General features: G+C 48.1%; 1 protein-coding gene across 1 annotated transcript; it reads right to left on the bottom strand.

The window, feature by feature from the left end:
• Positions 1-201: 201 nt before the first annotated feature.
• Positions 202-2295, bottom strand: LOC115409857 (uncharacterized). Its single transcript, XM_030121142.1, has 10 exons — positions 2179-2295; positions 1920-2023; positions 1560-1829; positions 1222-1315; positions 1038-1105; positions 795-932; positions 541-621; positions 487-494; positions 340-374; positions 202-230 (listed from the first exon to the last, which is right to left on the bottom strand). Exons 1-10 carry the CDS (start codon positions 2279-2281, stop codon positions 202-204), a joined length of 930 nt encoding a protein of 309 aa, XP_029977002.1. The 5' UTR covers positions 2282-2295.
• Positions 2296-16840: the final 14545 nt, after the last annotated feature.

The raw sequence follows: 16840 nt of genomic DNA, 5'->3' as shown, positions 1-16840 counted from the left end.
GGCCTGCGGTCGGGGGCAACACCTCCTCCACCACCTCCTGGGTTGCTGCCTCCACCTGACACAGAAAGGAAGCAGCAGGTTTTACAGCGTGTTCAAACTAAAGAGAAATGATGCAGGTCATCTACAATTAAGACACGCAGAGTATAAAACCAAGAACCAACCGGGGGGACTGGTGGGCTGGGGCGGGAGGCAGGGACGGGCTCAGGGGCAGGTGACGGTGTTGCCAGCACCTGTGAAGCAAAGGACAACAGCTGACAGTCAAGTTGAGCACCAACTCATTTCATCCCTGAAATTTCAAAGTCACATCGAATTCTACATCAAAGAAAACGTTCTACCAACCTGCCGCTTTGCTCCTCTGCGCCTCCTGGCAACACCTGCTGGCCGACGCACCACACGGGAGGTCTGAAGACAGAAAAACAGTCTTTTCCAACAGCTGTCTTCCTGCTTGGTTAACCAGTGTCAACATGGAATAAGTGTGAAAGTTACCTGGCCAGCTGGCGGGACAGCGGGGCCGCCGTCAGAGCCAGAAGAAGGGGACACCTTCTCCATGGCGTCCAACATGGCCCCGCTGAACCACACCGGGTTGGATGGGATGGCAGAGGGTCGCACTGGGAGTGCAGCCTTTGAAAACAACACCAGACACACGTGATTAGAATTGCTTTGGGACTTGAGGAAACGTGGCTCAAACTTCCAATCACACAGAGAAACACCTTACCTTGCCTCCCTGTCCAACCACGCTCCACTCCCAGGGGTCGCAGTGACGGGGCACGGGGGCGTGTCCAGTCACCACCAGCCTGGGAGCGGCCCCGGCACGCGGTGGCGCCCGGGGAGGCGCCGGTGGCCGGGGCGGAGGAGGGCGCCAGCTGCTGGGAAGCGGCGTCCCACAGCAGCTGAACCAGAACCGTCATGCCATCGGAGTCGCTGAGGTGAACCTGTAGAAGTGCAGCACAGGACACGTTTCAGTCCACCGGTGTACCAACAAGAAAGACCACCTACTGCTCCCTGCATCTCGTCACTACAAAACATGCCCTACTTACCGAGTCGGGGCACCACAGCTGCAACCGATGCAGGGGGAAGTGCTCTGCCACAGGCACGTACGGGACACCTGCAGAGTGAGGACACACACCTTCAGTTATCACATGGACATTCAGAGAAGCCGTTTGTGATGACTGCCATGTGGCGTCCATCACAACTGGACACACCAGCCAAACCTCAACGTACCCATGCGTGCTGCGACACGGCGGTATTCCTGACGTAGCAGCTCCTGAAGGCCCAGCTCGATGTTCAGGCGTGGAGGGAAGTCCAGCACGAACACCTACAAAGACACATTGAGCCATAAAGTCACATGAAGCAGCAGAGACAACTGCACCAACGCAACCAGTGACGGCCACCGTCTGCTGCCTCAGGCCACTGGAGGGCGCTCTTGGTGTGAAGACGGAGGCTGAAAGATCCTTCATCAGCCTCCGTCTTCAAACCAAGACTGCCTCCTCGTGGCTTCACAACAGCAACAGCTCATCTCTCCATCACTACTAACAACAACAAGTGAAAAATCAACCCACCTTGGGGCAGGAGCTGCAGGCCGTCGTCAGGAGAGCACAGAAGTCGAGGGCCGCCTTGTCCACAGTCCGGGACACAAGGTCGTTGCTGGGGGCGCACACGCACACGGCGTCCGGGGTCCAGGGCAGGTCAGCATGCAGGAGCTCCGTCCTCAGCTGGGAGCCCACTGCACCTGGAACAGAAAGAAAAGAGAAACGCAGATCTCCCTCGGGCACGGCTACATACCCGTCCACGATGGCCCTCAGGTGCGAGGCTCCAACGACGAACACCATCTGCGTCCACAGAGACATTGCTTTAAGTCAGAGACACCAGCGGGAGCCCTTGTGGCTGCTGCTGTCTGGATCAACAACAACAACTCATACCTTCTTCTGTCCATCCCAGGCAGGAGTGACCAACTTGCAGGGCTTCCCGGTCAGGTTGGAAGTTGGCCATCTCCGCACGCGGTGCCGAAAGCCCGTGCCACGCCCTGTTTAGGTCGAGGACAAAGGAAAGGGACAGAGTGTGTCATTACATCACGCTGAACAACACCACTCTTCAACTCTTCCTCAGTCTGGTAACACTGCCACATAACACAACAGCAGGGTCAAAGGTCGAAACATCTCCAAACAGTCCGACACTTACGGGCCACGAACTCCGGGACGGCAGGTGCAGGACTCCAGTCCTGGGGCTGCGCCGTCCTGCGTCTCAGGGCCTGGGCACGTCGGTGTCCCCTGGCGCGGGGCATCTGGAGATGAAGGAGAGAAAAAAAAAACCCTGATCAGTTCAACACAGACACCAGAGTCAATGATCAATGATGATCAGTGATACTAAACCTGAGAGTCCACTGACACTGATGGTTCAACTCACCTTAGCAGCAGGAAAACCCCGGAGAGATCTCAGAGGGGTGTGTGTGTGTGAAGGAGGAGTGTGTGTGGAGGAGTCTGGGGAGGTGAGGAGGGGGAGTCTGGGGGAAGAGGAGGAGGAGGAGGAGTCTGGGAGGAGGAGGGGGAGGAGTCTGGGAGGAGGAGGAGGAAGAGTCTGTTGGGGGAGGAGGAGGAAGAGTCTGTTGGGGGAGGAGGAGGAAGAGTCTGTTGGGGGAGGAGGAGGAAGAGTCTGTTGGGAGAGGGTGGAGGAAGAGTCTGTGGGAGAGGGTGGAGGAAGAGTCTGTGGGAGAGGGTGGAGGAGTCTGTGGGAGAGGGTGGAGGAGTCTGGAGGGGGGAGGAGTCTGGAGGGGGAGGAGTCTGGAGGGGGAGGAGTCTGGAGGGGGAGGAGTCTGGAGGGGGGAGGAGTCTGGAGGGGGGAGGAGTCTGAGGGAGGTGGAGTGTGGAGGAAGAGGAGGTGTGTGTCTGAGTTTGAAGCTTGCTCTGTGTGTGTGTTTGTGTGTGTGTGTGTGTGTGTGTGTGTGTGTGTGTGTGTGTGTGGAGGGGTGTGTGTTACTGAGTGTGTGTTGGAGTGTGTGAGTGAATGTGTGTAAAGATGTTTGGTTCAGCTCACCTTAGCAGCAGGAAAACCCTGGAGAGATCTGAGATGAGTGTGTGTGAAGGAGGAGTGTGTGTGGAGGAGTCTGGGTGTAGGGGGAGGAGTCTGGTGGAGGAGGAGGAGTCTGGGGGGAGGGAGGAAGGAGTCTGGGGGGAGGAGGAGTCTGGGGGAAAGAGGAATAGTCTGGGGGAAAGAGGGGGAGGAGTCTAGGAGGAAGAGGGGGAGGAGTCTGGGAGGAAGAGGGGGAGGACGAGTCTGGGAGGAAGAGGGGGAGGACGAGTCTGGGAGGAAGAGGGGGAGGACGAGTCTGGGAGGAAGAGGGGGAGGACGAGTCTGGGAGGAAGAGGGGGAGGACGAGTCTGGGAGGAAGAGGGGGGAGGACGAGTCTGGGAGGAAGAGGGGGAGGACGAGTCTGGGAGGAAGAGGGGGAGGACGAGTCTGGGAGGAAGAGGGGGAGGAGGAGTCTGGGGTGGGGGAGGAGTCTGGGGGTGGGGGAGGAGTCTGGGGGTGGGGGAGGAGTCTGGGGGTGGAGGAGGAGTCTGTGGGTGGAGGAGGAGTCTGTGGTGGAGGAGGAGTCTGTGGTGGAGGAGGAGGAGTCTGGGGGGTAGAAAGGGGGAGGAGCCTGGGGAAGGAGGAGCCTGGGGAAGGAGGAGCCTGGGGAAGGAGGAGCCTGGGGAAGGAGGAGTCTGGGGGTAGGAGGAGTCTGGGGGTAGGAGGGCGAGGAGTCTGGGGGGTAGGAGGGCGAGGAGTCTGGGGGGTAGGAGGGCGAGGAGTCTGGGGGGTAGGAGGGCGAGGAGTCTGGGGGGTAGGAGGGCGAGGAGTCTGGGGGGTAGGAGGGCGAGGAGTCTGGGGGGTAGGAGGAGTCTGTTGGAGGAAGAGGGGGAGGAGTCTGTTGGAGGAAGAGGGGGAGGAGTCTGTTGGAGGAAGAGGGGGAGGAGTCTGTTGGAGGAAGAGGGGGAGGAGGTGGAGTCTGGAGAGGTGGAGTCTGGGAGGAGGAGGAGGAATCTGGGGAAGGAGGGGTCTGGGGGTGAGGAGGAGGGGTCTGGGGGTGAGGAGGAGGGGTCTGGGGGTGAGGAGGAGGGGGAGGAGTCTGGGGGAGGAGGAGGAGGATTCGGGGGGAGGAGGAGGAGGATTCGGTGGAGGAGGAGGAGGATTCGGTGGAGGAGGAGGAGGAGGAGTCTGGGAGGAGGAGTCTGGGAGGAGGAGTCTGGGAGGAGGAGTCTGGGAGGAGGAGTCTGGGGGGAGGCGGAGTGTGGAGGAAGAGGAGGTGTGTGTCTGAGTTTGAAGCTTGCTGTGCGTGTGCGTGTGTGTGTGCAGGGGTGTGTGTGTGTGTGTAGGGGTGTGTGTTACTGAGTGTGTGTTGGAGTGTGTGAGTGAATGTGTGGAAAGATGTTTGTGTAGTGGTTGAAGGAGAAGATACTCAAATATCAGAGAACCAGCAGACAGGAACCACCAAGGACTAGCAGACCGCAGCAGACAGGAACCAGCAGACAGACCGCACCAGATCACACCAGACCGCACAGTGGAGAGCTGGGAAATGAGGAGGACATACTTCATTAAACTACTGTGTGATGGAAGGAACAAAATAAATAAATGAAAAATGAAATGAAATGTGGAAAATGAGCCGCTCTACAGAAACACACAACTGCCACAGTGTAGAAATCTCTTTCTTCACTGTGGCAGTTCTACGTGTCTGTACAGTTCCATGTTTGATAGAGAGAATTTTTAAATGCACTGAACTCTCTAAACACCCTGAATGGAACCAAGTCTTCAGCTACAAACACTTTAAATCATCATGATTTCATTGTGAAAAGACAATTCAAGCAGCATCTGGATTCAACATGTGCTCAGTGAACACAGCAATGAACAACATGTCACACACTTCACAACACGACAACACACAACTGACTGACACACTCACACTCCACAGCTCACAGCCGGAGAAAAACCTCTACCAGCCACACACAACATCTCATGTCCTCCACTGAAACACACATGAACAGCCAGCGAGCTAAGGAGGCTAACAGAGAGAGGCAGCAGCCATCAGCATGTCAGCACACAGGATTTTTTAAAAGCAATGTGCATTATAGAAAATACTCAAAGCTGAAACAAAGCATCCGAAAGCATCTGAACAATACACTGCCCTGATGTGATTCGAAAGCCATTTGAGATCAACAGGTCAAGTGATATGGGCCCTACTGAGCTCAACACTGTATTCTTCATAAAAAAATATGAAGTAAAAACTACATGGAGTGTTAAAACTGAACCACAAAGAGGCCTATATGAACAACACACTGCAGTACAGATTCACAATTGATCTGGAGTCAACGATTCAAATGCTGCAGGAGCTATGGAGCTAAACAATGAAATGTTTCATAAAAAATATGAATTAAAACTGACTAGGCTTGACAGCAGTGACAGAAGCTCCACATCTGACTCTGAGCAGAGAAGGAGCAAACAGTGAGGTCCTGGAACGTTCTAACCATTCACCCAGCCAGCAGCATCCACACAGCAGCAACGTGACTCAGCAGAGAGCAGGCTGCGGCCAGGCTAATAGCAAAACGGACATTAGCATGGAGCTAGTGGTTTTTTTTAAGCTCATTACATCAGAAAAAAGGACTGGAAAAGCATCACACAATGTCCTGGGGTAATACACATCTCCAAGCAGCAGATAGAAAGTTCTCTCCCCCACCAGACATTGTGAATACAGCTTCAACTCAAGCAGAAGCAGGCTGCAGCGATGCAAAAGCGCTAGCAGGCCGAAGCTAACCAGAGTCACACCAAACACGACAAAAAGCCCTCAGAATGTCTAAAAACCTGCTCAATCAGCACTGCACTGCCTTATGTGGACTAAAACCTTCTGAAAAATCCAAGATTTGTCTCTTAAACTGGAGGTTTTATAAAAAAAAAACTTAATTTAACCATCTGCAGCCATTACACGTCTCCACAACCAGCAAACAGGTTATTCAGCTCCAATTCAGTCTGCAACAGCAACGTTTCACTAAAGAATGACTCTTTCTGCAGCATTTGTTCACAAAATCAGCCATTAAACCCACATAAAGCCTGAATTTATGCCTCCAGCAGATTGAAAGAAACAGCCGACTCACCCAGCAGATCCAGAAGGAGTCAAGATGGCGACGCGGAGGTTTTTAAGGCTCCGTGTGGCCAGATCAGATGTCAGGGACCGCGCACCAAACCAACCAATCACATCACTGATGGCTCTGTGACATCGTTCCAGAAGCTCCTGCAGCTCAGACCCGCTCTCCTTCATGGTGAAGTCACATTATTTCGTATATGAGAATTAGCTCACTGGGATGGAGACATGGTTGGTAAACCTGGAGGTTGAGATTCAATTTTTATGGTAGACCAATATTTTAATGCAACTCCAGTTTTTTTCTCCCACCAATGTACGTGTTATGTAGTCAGTTTTTTCAATATTAATTCAAGTTTAAACGGTGAATAAATAACTTTAAGCTGTGAATGGTGTTTTTCTGCTGTGTCACTGTGGGGTCTTGAGAGCTTCATGACCACACATGGGTGGAGATTGTGTCATCGTTCAGCTGACAGCAGCTGTCAATCAAACTGAGCAGTCAGTGGCTGAAGAAGACTCCTCTTCCTCCTCCTCTTCCTCCTCTTCATGGATGGATGGACTGATGGATGGATGGATGAATGGAGGAATAGACAGATGGAAGGATGGATTGATGGGAGGATGGATGAATAGACAGATGGATGGATGAATGGATGGATGGATAAATAGACAGATGGATGGATGAATGAATGGATAGACAGGAGGATGGATGGACGGATGGATGGATGGATGGATGATGAAGGTCCTACCAATCAAGATGATGTAACATATGCAGGGAAAATTTCATGACATATGTGTGTTTTCATGAGAGAGAAAAGGTGTGCGCTCTGCTCTACTCCTTCTTTTTCTTTTTTGCTCTCAGTTATAATGGAACCGGATGGGGGAAACTGTCACACTTCTGATAGCGTGAGATTTGTGAAATTGGTGAAATGGTGAAAAACTTTATAAAATAGAAAAATCAGCCCGATCTGCTCACTAGCGCCACCTAGAAGAACTAAAATGGTCACTACAGCCCACAGGAATGTCGTAGAAAGATCAAACCAACACACGTGTTTGTCTCATCGAGGTCTACAAGGTTGCTGGAGTGTCAAAATAAGAGCCTGAAACCCCTTCAAAATGAAAGCCAAAAAAAAAAAAAAAAACGACATTTAAAACAAAACACATTGATAATTTTGAGTTGACCAGTGGTAATGACAGCATATACTACTTTTCAAAAATAAAAGCCCAAAATTGCTTCAAAATAAAAGCCCTTTTATGTAACATAAGTGGGGAAAATATCATGATATACGAACGTTTTCACAGGTATGACAAAGTGTGCGCTCTGCATTTTTTTGCTCTCAGTTATAATGGAGCCAGATGGGGAAAAATCTCACGCTTTTCACAAACTGAGGCCTCTGCGGTCCAAACTAAAAGTCTGACTGCTCTGAAAGCATCACAAACTGAAAGACAATTCATTTTCCTATCAAACGTGATATTTTTTGTTCAGTTTTGCCAAACAGGAATGGAACAAGGAGCAGTTGTATCCCAAACAGATGCTTTTATTTTCTCCTCTCTCCACTCTAACAGAAATTACCATATATGGGCATGCAGTGCAGTTACACAGTTGACAGCAGCTGTCAATCAAACTGTGACACCCAGTGCCTTCATTCAGTGACTGTCAAAAGCAGATGGCAAAAGCTAACTACTCCTTGTTAGTGGATGGGAGATGCTAACTACTCCATGTTAGTGGATGGGAGATGCTAACTACTCCATGTTAGTGGAAGACAGATGCTAAGAGCTCCATGTTAGTGGGAGGGAAATGCTAAGAACTCCATGTTAGTGGATGGGAGATGCTAACTACTCCATGTTAGTGGATGAGACATGCTAATTACTCCATGTTGGTGGAAGGGAGATGCTAACTACTCCATGTTAGTGAATGGGAGATGCTAACAGCTCCATGTTAATGGATGGGACATGCTAACAACTCCATCTTAGTGGATGACAGATGCTAACTACTCCATGTTAGTGGATGGGAGATGCTAACTTCTCCATGTTAGTGGATGGGAGATGCTAACTACTCCTTGTTAGTGGATGGGAGATGCTAACTACTCCATGTTAGTGGATGGGAGATGCTAACTACTCCATGTTAGTGGAAGACAGATGCTAAGAGCTCCATGTTAGTGGGAGGGAAATGCTAAGAACTCCATGTTAGTGGATGGGAGATGCTAACTACTCCATGTTAGTGGATGAGACATGCTAACTACTCCATGTTGGTGGAAGGGAGATGCTAACTACTCCATGTTAGTGAATGGGAGATGCTAACAGCTCCATGTTAATGGATGGGACATGCTAACAACTCCATCTTAGTGGATGACAGATGCTAACTACTCCATGTTAGTGGATGGGAGATGCTAACTTCTCCATGTTAGTGGATGGGAGATGCTAACTACTCCATGTTAGTGGATGGAAGATGCTAACTACTCCATGTTAGTGGATGGGACATGCTAACTACTCCATGTTAGTGAATGGGAGATGCTAACTACTCCATGTTAGTGGATGGGAGATGCTAACTACTCCATGTTAGTGGATGACTGATGCCACCAGCTCCATGTTAGTGGATAGGAGATGCTAACTACTCCATGTTAGTGGATGGGAGATGCTAACTACTCCATGTTAGTGGATGGGAGATGCGAACTACTCCATGTTAGTGGATAGGAGATGCTAACTACTCCATGTTAGTGGATGGGAGATGCTAACTACTCCATGTTAGTGGATGACTGATGCCACCAGCTCCATGTTAGTGGATAGGAGATGCTAACTACTCCATGTTAATGGATGGGACATGCTAACTACTCCATGTTAGTGGATGGGAGATGCTAACTGCTCCATGTTAGTGGATGGGAGATGCTAACTACTCCATGTTAGTGGATGGGAGATGCTAACTGCTCCATGTTAGTGGATGGGAGATGCTAACTACTCCATGTTAGTGGATGGGAGATGATAACTACTCCATGTTAGTGAATGCCAGATGCTAACAGCTACATGTCAGTGGATGGGAGCTGCTTCCAACTCCATGTTAGTGGATGACAGATGCTCACAACTCCATGTTAGTGGATGACAGAAGCTAACAACTGCATGTTAGTGGATGGGACATGCTAACAACACTGTGTTAATGGAAGACAGATTCTAACAGCTTCATGTTAGTGGGTGGACGTCTCAGTCGCTGGCCGGCGGGGAGGCTCGGTCCCGACCAATGCCGCTTGCGGCTTTAATTATTATACTAACGCCCAAATAAACGCGAATTTGACCCCCTAAACATGCACGAAAACTCACCAAATTTGGCACGCACATCGTGACCGGCGAAAAATTTTATAAAATATGAAAACGAAAACCATCAGCTCTCTAGCGCCACCTATATCCCGAAAAACGTCTAAAACAGTCGCTACGGCCCGCAGGAATGTCGTAGAGAGATCAAACCAACACTCACGCGTTCGTCTCATCGAGATCTAAAATTCACGCGCTCAGACCCCTGACCTAAATTAAACAGGAAGTCCGCTATTTCCCTTTCAAAGTAAAATTTTGATCAAAATCACTCCTCACGAAAAAATTATCTCCTCCGAGACCATTTGTCGTACAGACATAAGAGTCACGCGACGTGAAAGAGGACAATTTTCTCTACAAAAGTTGTGAACAACTTTGTCAAAAGTCTGACGGTGTGGATTTTATTAGCGTTCAAAGTTGGAAGTCTGAAATCCTGCCTTGGTCTGGCCCTCATCCGTTATAATGGGGAAAAAAGGAAAAAAGTCGCCTTTTTTCAGCACCTCGAACAAGTGGCGACTGCGGCTAAACCGTGACTCCTATCAACAAACCGAGCCCACGGAAAGATCCAGCAGGTTCTCCCGAACAAGATGATGTAACATAAGTGGAAAAAATATCATGTTATATGTATGTTTTCACAGGTAAGAAAAGGTGTGCGCGCTCCATTTTTTTGCCTCTCAGTTATAATGGAGCCGGATGGGGAAAAATCTCGCGCTTCTCACAAACTGAGGCCTCTGCGGTCCAAACTAAACGTCTGACTTCTCTGAAAGCCTCACCAACTGAAAGAAAACAAGTTTTCCTATCAAACGTGATATTTTTTGTTCAGTTACGCCAAACAGCAAAGGAACAAGGAGCCGTTGTTTCCGCAAAAAAGACTTTTATTTTCTCCTCTCTCCACTCTAACTGAAATGACCATATATGGGCATACAGTGCAGTTACACAGCTGACAGAAGCTGTCAATCAAACTCTGCCACTGATTGCCTTCATTCAGTGACTGTCAAAAGCAGCTGGGAGAAGCTAACAACTCCATGTTAGTGGATGACTGATGCCACCAGCTCCATGTTAATGGATGGAACATGCTAACAACTCAATGTTAGTGGATGACTGAAGTCAGCAGCTCCATGTTAGTGGATGGGAGATGCTAACTACTCCATGTTAGTGGATGGGACATGCTAAAAACTCCATGTTAGTGGATGGGAGATGCTAACTACTCCATGTTAGTGGGAGGGAAATGCTAAGAACTCCATGTTAGTGGATGGGAGATGCTAACTACTCCATGTTAGTAGATGGGAGATGCTAACTACTCCATGTTAGTGGATGGAAGATGCTAACTATTCCATGTTAGTGGACGGGAGATGCTAACAGCTCCATGGTAGTGGATGGGAGATGCTAACTACTCAATGTCAGTGGATGGGAGATGCTAACTACTCAATGTTAGTGGATGGGACATGCTAACAAGTCCACTATTACAGATGCAAACAGCTACATGTTAGTGGATGGGACATGCTAACAACTCTATGCTAGTGGTTGACAAATGCTAACAGCTACATGTTAGTGGGTGGACGTCTCAGTCGCTGGCCGTCGGGGAGGCTCGGTCCCGACCAATGCCGCTTGCGGCTTTAATTAGGGACCGAGCCCCGGAGGGCATGGTGGCCGCAGGCCACCATGCCCGTAGGGCAAGGTCTCTATTGTTCTTCCGGTGTTTCTCCTTCATTATTATACTGACCTACCAAGTAAACGCAAATTTGACCCCCTAAACATGCACGAAAACTCACCAAATTTGGCACGCACGTCATGACCGGCGAAAAATTTTATAAAATGGAAAAATTAACTCCATCTGCTCTCTAGCGCCACCTAGGAACAGTAAAATTGTCGCTACAGCCCGCATGAATGTCGTAGAGAGATCAAACCAAGGTTGACGCGTTCGTCTCATCAAGATCTACATTTCACGTGCAGACACCCCTGACCTAAATCCAACAGGAAGTCCACCATTTCCCTTTCAAAGTAAAATTTTGCTCAAAATCACTCCTCACGAAAAAATTATCTCCTCCGAGACCGTTTGTCGTACAGACATAAGAGTCACGCGACGTGAAAGAGGACAATTTTCTCTACAAAAGTTGTGAACAACTTTGTCAAAAGTCCCACGGTATGGATTTTATTAGCGTTCAAATTTGGAAGTCTGAAATCCTGCCTTGCTCCGGCCCTCATCCGTTATAATGGGGAAAAAAGGAAAAAAGTCGCCTTTTTTCAGCACCTCGAACAAGTGTCGACTGCGGCTAAACCGTGACTCCTATCAACAAACCAAGCACACGCAAAGTTCCAGCAGGTTCTACCGAACAAGATGATGTAACATAAGTGGGGAAAATATCATGTTATATGTATGTTTTCACAGGTAAGAAAAGATGTGCGCTCTGCATTTTTTTTGCTCTCAGTTATAATGGAGCCGGATGGGGAAAAATCTCGCGCTTCTCACAAACTGAGGCCTCTACAGTCCAAACTAAAAGTCTGACTGCTCTGAAAGCCTCACCAACTGAAAGACAACAAATTTTCCTATCAAACGTGATATTTTTTGTTCAGTTATGCCAAACAGCAAAGGAACAAGGAGCAGTTGTTTCCCCAAAAAAGACTTTTATTTTCTCCTCTCTCCACTCTAACTCACATTACCATATATGGGCATGCATTGCAGTTACACAGCTGACAGCAGCTGTCAATCAAACTCTGACACTGATTGCCTTCATTCAGTGACTCTCAAAAGCAGATGGGAGAAGCTAACAACTCCATGTTAGTGGATGGAAAATGCTAACAACTCCATGTTAGTGGATGACTGATGCCACCAGCTCCATGTTAGTGAGTGGGAAATGCTAAGAACTCCATGTTAGTGGATGGGAGATGCTAACTACTCCATGTTAGTGGATGGGAGATGCTAACTACTCAATGTTAGTGGATGGGAGATGCTAACTACTCAATGTTAGTGGATGGGACATGCTAACTACTCCATGTTAGTGGATGGGAGATGCTAACAGCTTGATGTTAGTGGATGGGAGATGCTAACTACTCCATGTTAGTGGATGGGAGATGCTAACTACTCCATGTTAGTGGATGGGAGATGCTAACTACTCCATGTTAGTGGATGGGAGAGGTTAACTACTCCATGTTAGTGGATGGGGGATGCTAACTGCTCCATGTTAGTGGAAGACAGATGCTAAGAGCTCCATGTTAGTGGATGGGAGATGCTAACTACTCCATGTTAGTGGATGGGGCATGCTAACTACTCCATGTTAGTGGATGGGAGATGCTAACTACTCCATGTTAGTGGATGGGAGATGCTAACTACTCCATGTTAGTGGATGGGAGATGCTAACTACTCCATGTTAGTGGATGGGAGATGCTAACTACTCCATGTTAGTGGATGGGAGATGCTAACTACTCCATGTTAGTGGATGGGAGATGCTAACAACTCCATGTTAGTGGATGACTGATGCCACCAGCTCCATGTTAGTGAGTGGGAAATGCTAAGAACTCCATGTTAGTGGATGGGAGATGCTAACTACTCCATGTTAGTGGATGGGAGATGCTAACTACTCAATGTTAGTGGATGGGAGATGCTAACTACTCAATGTTAGTGGATGGGACATGCTAACTACTCCATGTTAGTGGATGGGAGATGCTAACAGCTTGATGTTAGTGGATGGGAGATGCTAACTACTCCATGTTAGTGGATGGGAGATGCTAACTACTCCATGTTAGTGGATGGGAGATGCTAACTACTCCATGTTAGTGGATGGGAGAGGTTAACTACTCCATGTTAGTGGATGGGGGATGCTAACTGCTCCATGTTAGTGGAAGACAGATGCTAAGAGCTCCATGTTAGTGGATGGGAGATGCTAACTACTCCATGTTAGTGGATGGGGCATGCTAACTACTCCATGTTAGTGGATGGGAGATGCTAACTACTCCATGTTAGTGGATGGGAGATGCTAACTACTCCATGTTAGTGGATGGGACATGCTAACTACTCGATGTTAGTGGATGGGAGATGCTAACTACTCCATGTTAGTGGATGGGAGATGCTAACAGCTCCATGTTAGTGGATGGGAGATGCTAACTTCTCCATGTTAGTGGGTGGACGTCTCAGTCGCTGGCCGGCGGGGAGGCTCGGTCCCGACCAATGCCGCTTGCGGCTTTAATTAGGGACCGAGCCCGGAGGGCATGGTGGCCGCAGGCCACCATGCCCGGAGGGCAAGGTCTCTATTGTAATTCGTTCGTTTCTTCTCTATTATTATTATTATACTCTCGCGGCTTCAAACCCCAATTTGACCCCCTAAACATGCATGAAAACTCACCAAATTTGGCACGCACATCATGACCGGTGAAACATTTGATAAAATGGAAAAAATAACCAGATCTGCTCTCTAGCGCCACCTAGATCCCAAAAAACGTCTAAAACATTCGCTACGGCCCGCAGGAATGTCGTAGAGGGATCAAACCAACGTTGACGCGTTCGTCTCATCAAGATCTACATTTCACGCGCTGACACCCCTGACCTAAATCCAACAGGAAGTACGCTATTTCCCTTTCAAAGTAAAATTTTGCTCAAAATCAGTCCTCACGAAAAAATTATCTCCTCCGAGACCGTTTGTCGTACAGACATAAGAGTTACGCGACGTGAAAGAGGACAATTTTCTCTACAAAAGTTGTGAACAACTTTGTCAAAAGTCCCACGGTATGGATTTTATTAGCGTTCAAAGTTGGAAGTCTGAAATCCTGCCTTGCTCCGTCCCTCATCCGTTATAATGGGGAAAAAAGGAAAAAAGTCGCCTTTTTTCAGCACCTCGAACAAGTGTCGACTGCGGCTAAACAGTGACTCCTATCAACAAACCGAGCCCACGGAAAGTTCCAGCAGGTTCTCCCGAACAAGATAATGTAACATAAGTGGGGAAATTATCATATTATATGTATGTTTTCACAGGTAAGAAAAGGTGTGCGCTCTGCATTTTTTTTGCTCTCAGTTATAATGGAGCCGGATGGGGAAAAATCTCGCGCTTCTCACAAACTGAGGCCTCTCTGGTCCAAACTAAAAGTCTGACTGCTCTGAAAGCCTCACCAACTGAAAGACAACAAATTTTCCTATCAAACGTGATATTTTTTGTTCAGTTATGCCAAACAGCAAAGGAACAAGGAGCAGTTGTTTCCCCAGAAAAGACTTTTATTTTCTCCTCTCTCCACTCTAACTCACATTACCATATATGGGCATGCATTGCAGTTACACAGCTGACAGCAGCTGTCAATCAAACTCTGACACTGATTGCCTTCATTCAGTGACTCTCAAAAGCAGATGGGAGATGCTAACAACTCCATGTTAGTGGATGGGAGATGCTAACTACTCCATGTTAGTGGATGAGACATGCTAACTACCCCATGTTAGTGGATGGGAGATGCTAACAATTCCATGTTAGTAGATGAAAGATGCGAACTTCTCCATGTTAGTGGATGGGAGATGCTAACTACTCCATGTTAGTGGATGGGAGATGCTAACTAATCCATGTTAGTGGATGGGAGATGCTAACTACTCCATGTTAGTGGATGGGAGATGCTAACTACTCCATGTTAGTGGATGGGACATGCTAACAACTCCATGTTAGTGGGTGGTAGATGCTAACAGCTACATGTTAGTGGATGGGACATGCTAACTACTCCATGTTAGTGGATGGCAGATGCTAACTACTCCATGTTAGTGGATGGGAGATGCTAACTACTCCATGTTAGTGGATGGGAGATACTAACTACTCCATGTTAGTGGATGGGACATGCTAACTACTCCATGTTAGTGGATGGGAGATGCTAACTACTCCATGTTAGTGGATGGGAGATGCTAACTACTCCATGTTAGTGGATGGGAGATGCTAACAACTCCATGTAAGTGGATGGCAGACGCTAACTACTCAATGTTAGTGGATGGGAGATGCTAACTACTCCATGTTAGTCGATGACAGATGCTAACAGCTACATGTTAGTCAATGGGACATGCTAACTACTCCATGTTAGTGGATGGGACATGCTAACAACTCTGTGTTAATGGAAGACAGATTCTAACAGCTTCATGTTAGTGGCTGGACGTCTCAGTCGCTGGCCGGCCGGGAGGCTCGGTCCCGACCAATGCCGCTTGCGGCTTTAATTAGGGACCGAGCCCCGGAGGGCAAGGTGGCCGCAGGCCACCTTGCCCGTAGGGCAAGGTCTCTATTGTTATTCGTTCGTTTATTGTCGTCGTTCTATATTATTATTATACTAACGCCCAAAGAAACGCAAATTTGACCCACTAAACATGCACGAAAACTCACCAAATTTGGCACGCACATCATGACCGGCGAAAAATTTTATAAAATGGAAAAATTAACCCCATCTGCTCTCTAGCGCCACCTAGAAACAGTAAAATTGTCGCTACAGTCCGCAGGAATGTCGCAGAGAGATCAAACCAACGTTCACGCGTTCGTCTCATCAAGGTCTACATTTCATGCGCTGACACCCCTGACCTAAATCCAACAGGAAGTCTGCCATTTCCCTTTCAAAGTAAAATTTTGATCAAAATCACTCCTCACGAAAAAATTATCTCCTCCGAGACCGTTTGTCGTACAGACATAAGAGTCACGCGATGTGAAAGAGGACAAATTTCTCTACAAAAGTTGTGAACAACTTTGTCAAAAGTCTAACGGTGTGGATTTTATTAGCGTACAAAGTTGGAAGTCTGAAATACTGCCTTGCTCCGGCCCTCATCCGTTATAATGGGGAAAAAAGAAAAAAAGTCGCCTTTTTTCAGCACCTCCAACAAGTGGCGACTGCGGCTAACCCGTGACTCCTATCAACAAACCGAGCACACGCAAAGTTCCAGCAGGTTCTCCCGAACAAGATGATGTAACATAAGTGGGGAAAATTTCATGATTTATGTATGTTTTCACAGGTATAAGTGGGTGTGCGCTCTGCATTTTTTTTTGCTCTCAGTTATAATGGAGCCGGATGGGGAAAAATCTAGCGCTTCTCACAAACTGAGGCCTCCACGGTGCAAACTAAAAGTCTGACTGCTCTGAAAGCCTCACCAACTGAAAGACGACAAATTTTCCTATCAAACGAGATATTTTTTTTTCAGTTTTGCCAAACAGCAAAGGAACAAGGAGCAGTTGTTTCCCCAAAAAAGACATTAATTTTCTCCTCTTTCCACTCTAACTGAAATGACCATATATGGGCATGCGGTGCAGTTACACAGCTGACAGCAGCTGTCAATCAAACTGTGACACTCAGTGCCTTCATTGAGTGACTCTTAAAAGCAGATGGCAAAAGCTAACTACTCCTTGTTAATGGATGGGAGATGCTAACTACTCCATGTTAGTGGATGGGAGATGCTAACTACTCCATGTTAGTGGATGGGAGATGCTAACTACTCCATGT

This window comes from Salarias fasciatus, chromosome 22, assembly GCF_902148845.1.
Source record: "Salarias fasciatus chromosome 22, fSalaFa1.1, whole genome shotgun sequence".
In the NCBI taxonomy this organism is placed as follows: domain Eukaryota; kingdom Metazoa; phylum Chordata; class Actinopteri; order Blenniiformes; family Blenniidae; genus Salarias; species Salarias fasciatus.
The sequence above is the reverse complement of the archived record's forward strand: the minus strand, read 5'-3'. Positions and strand labels throughout refer to the sequence as shown.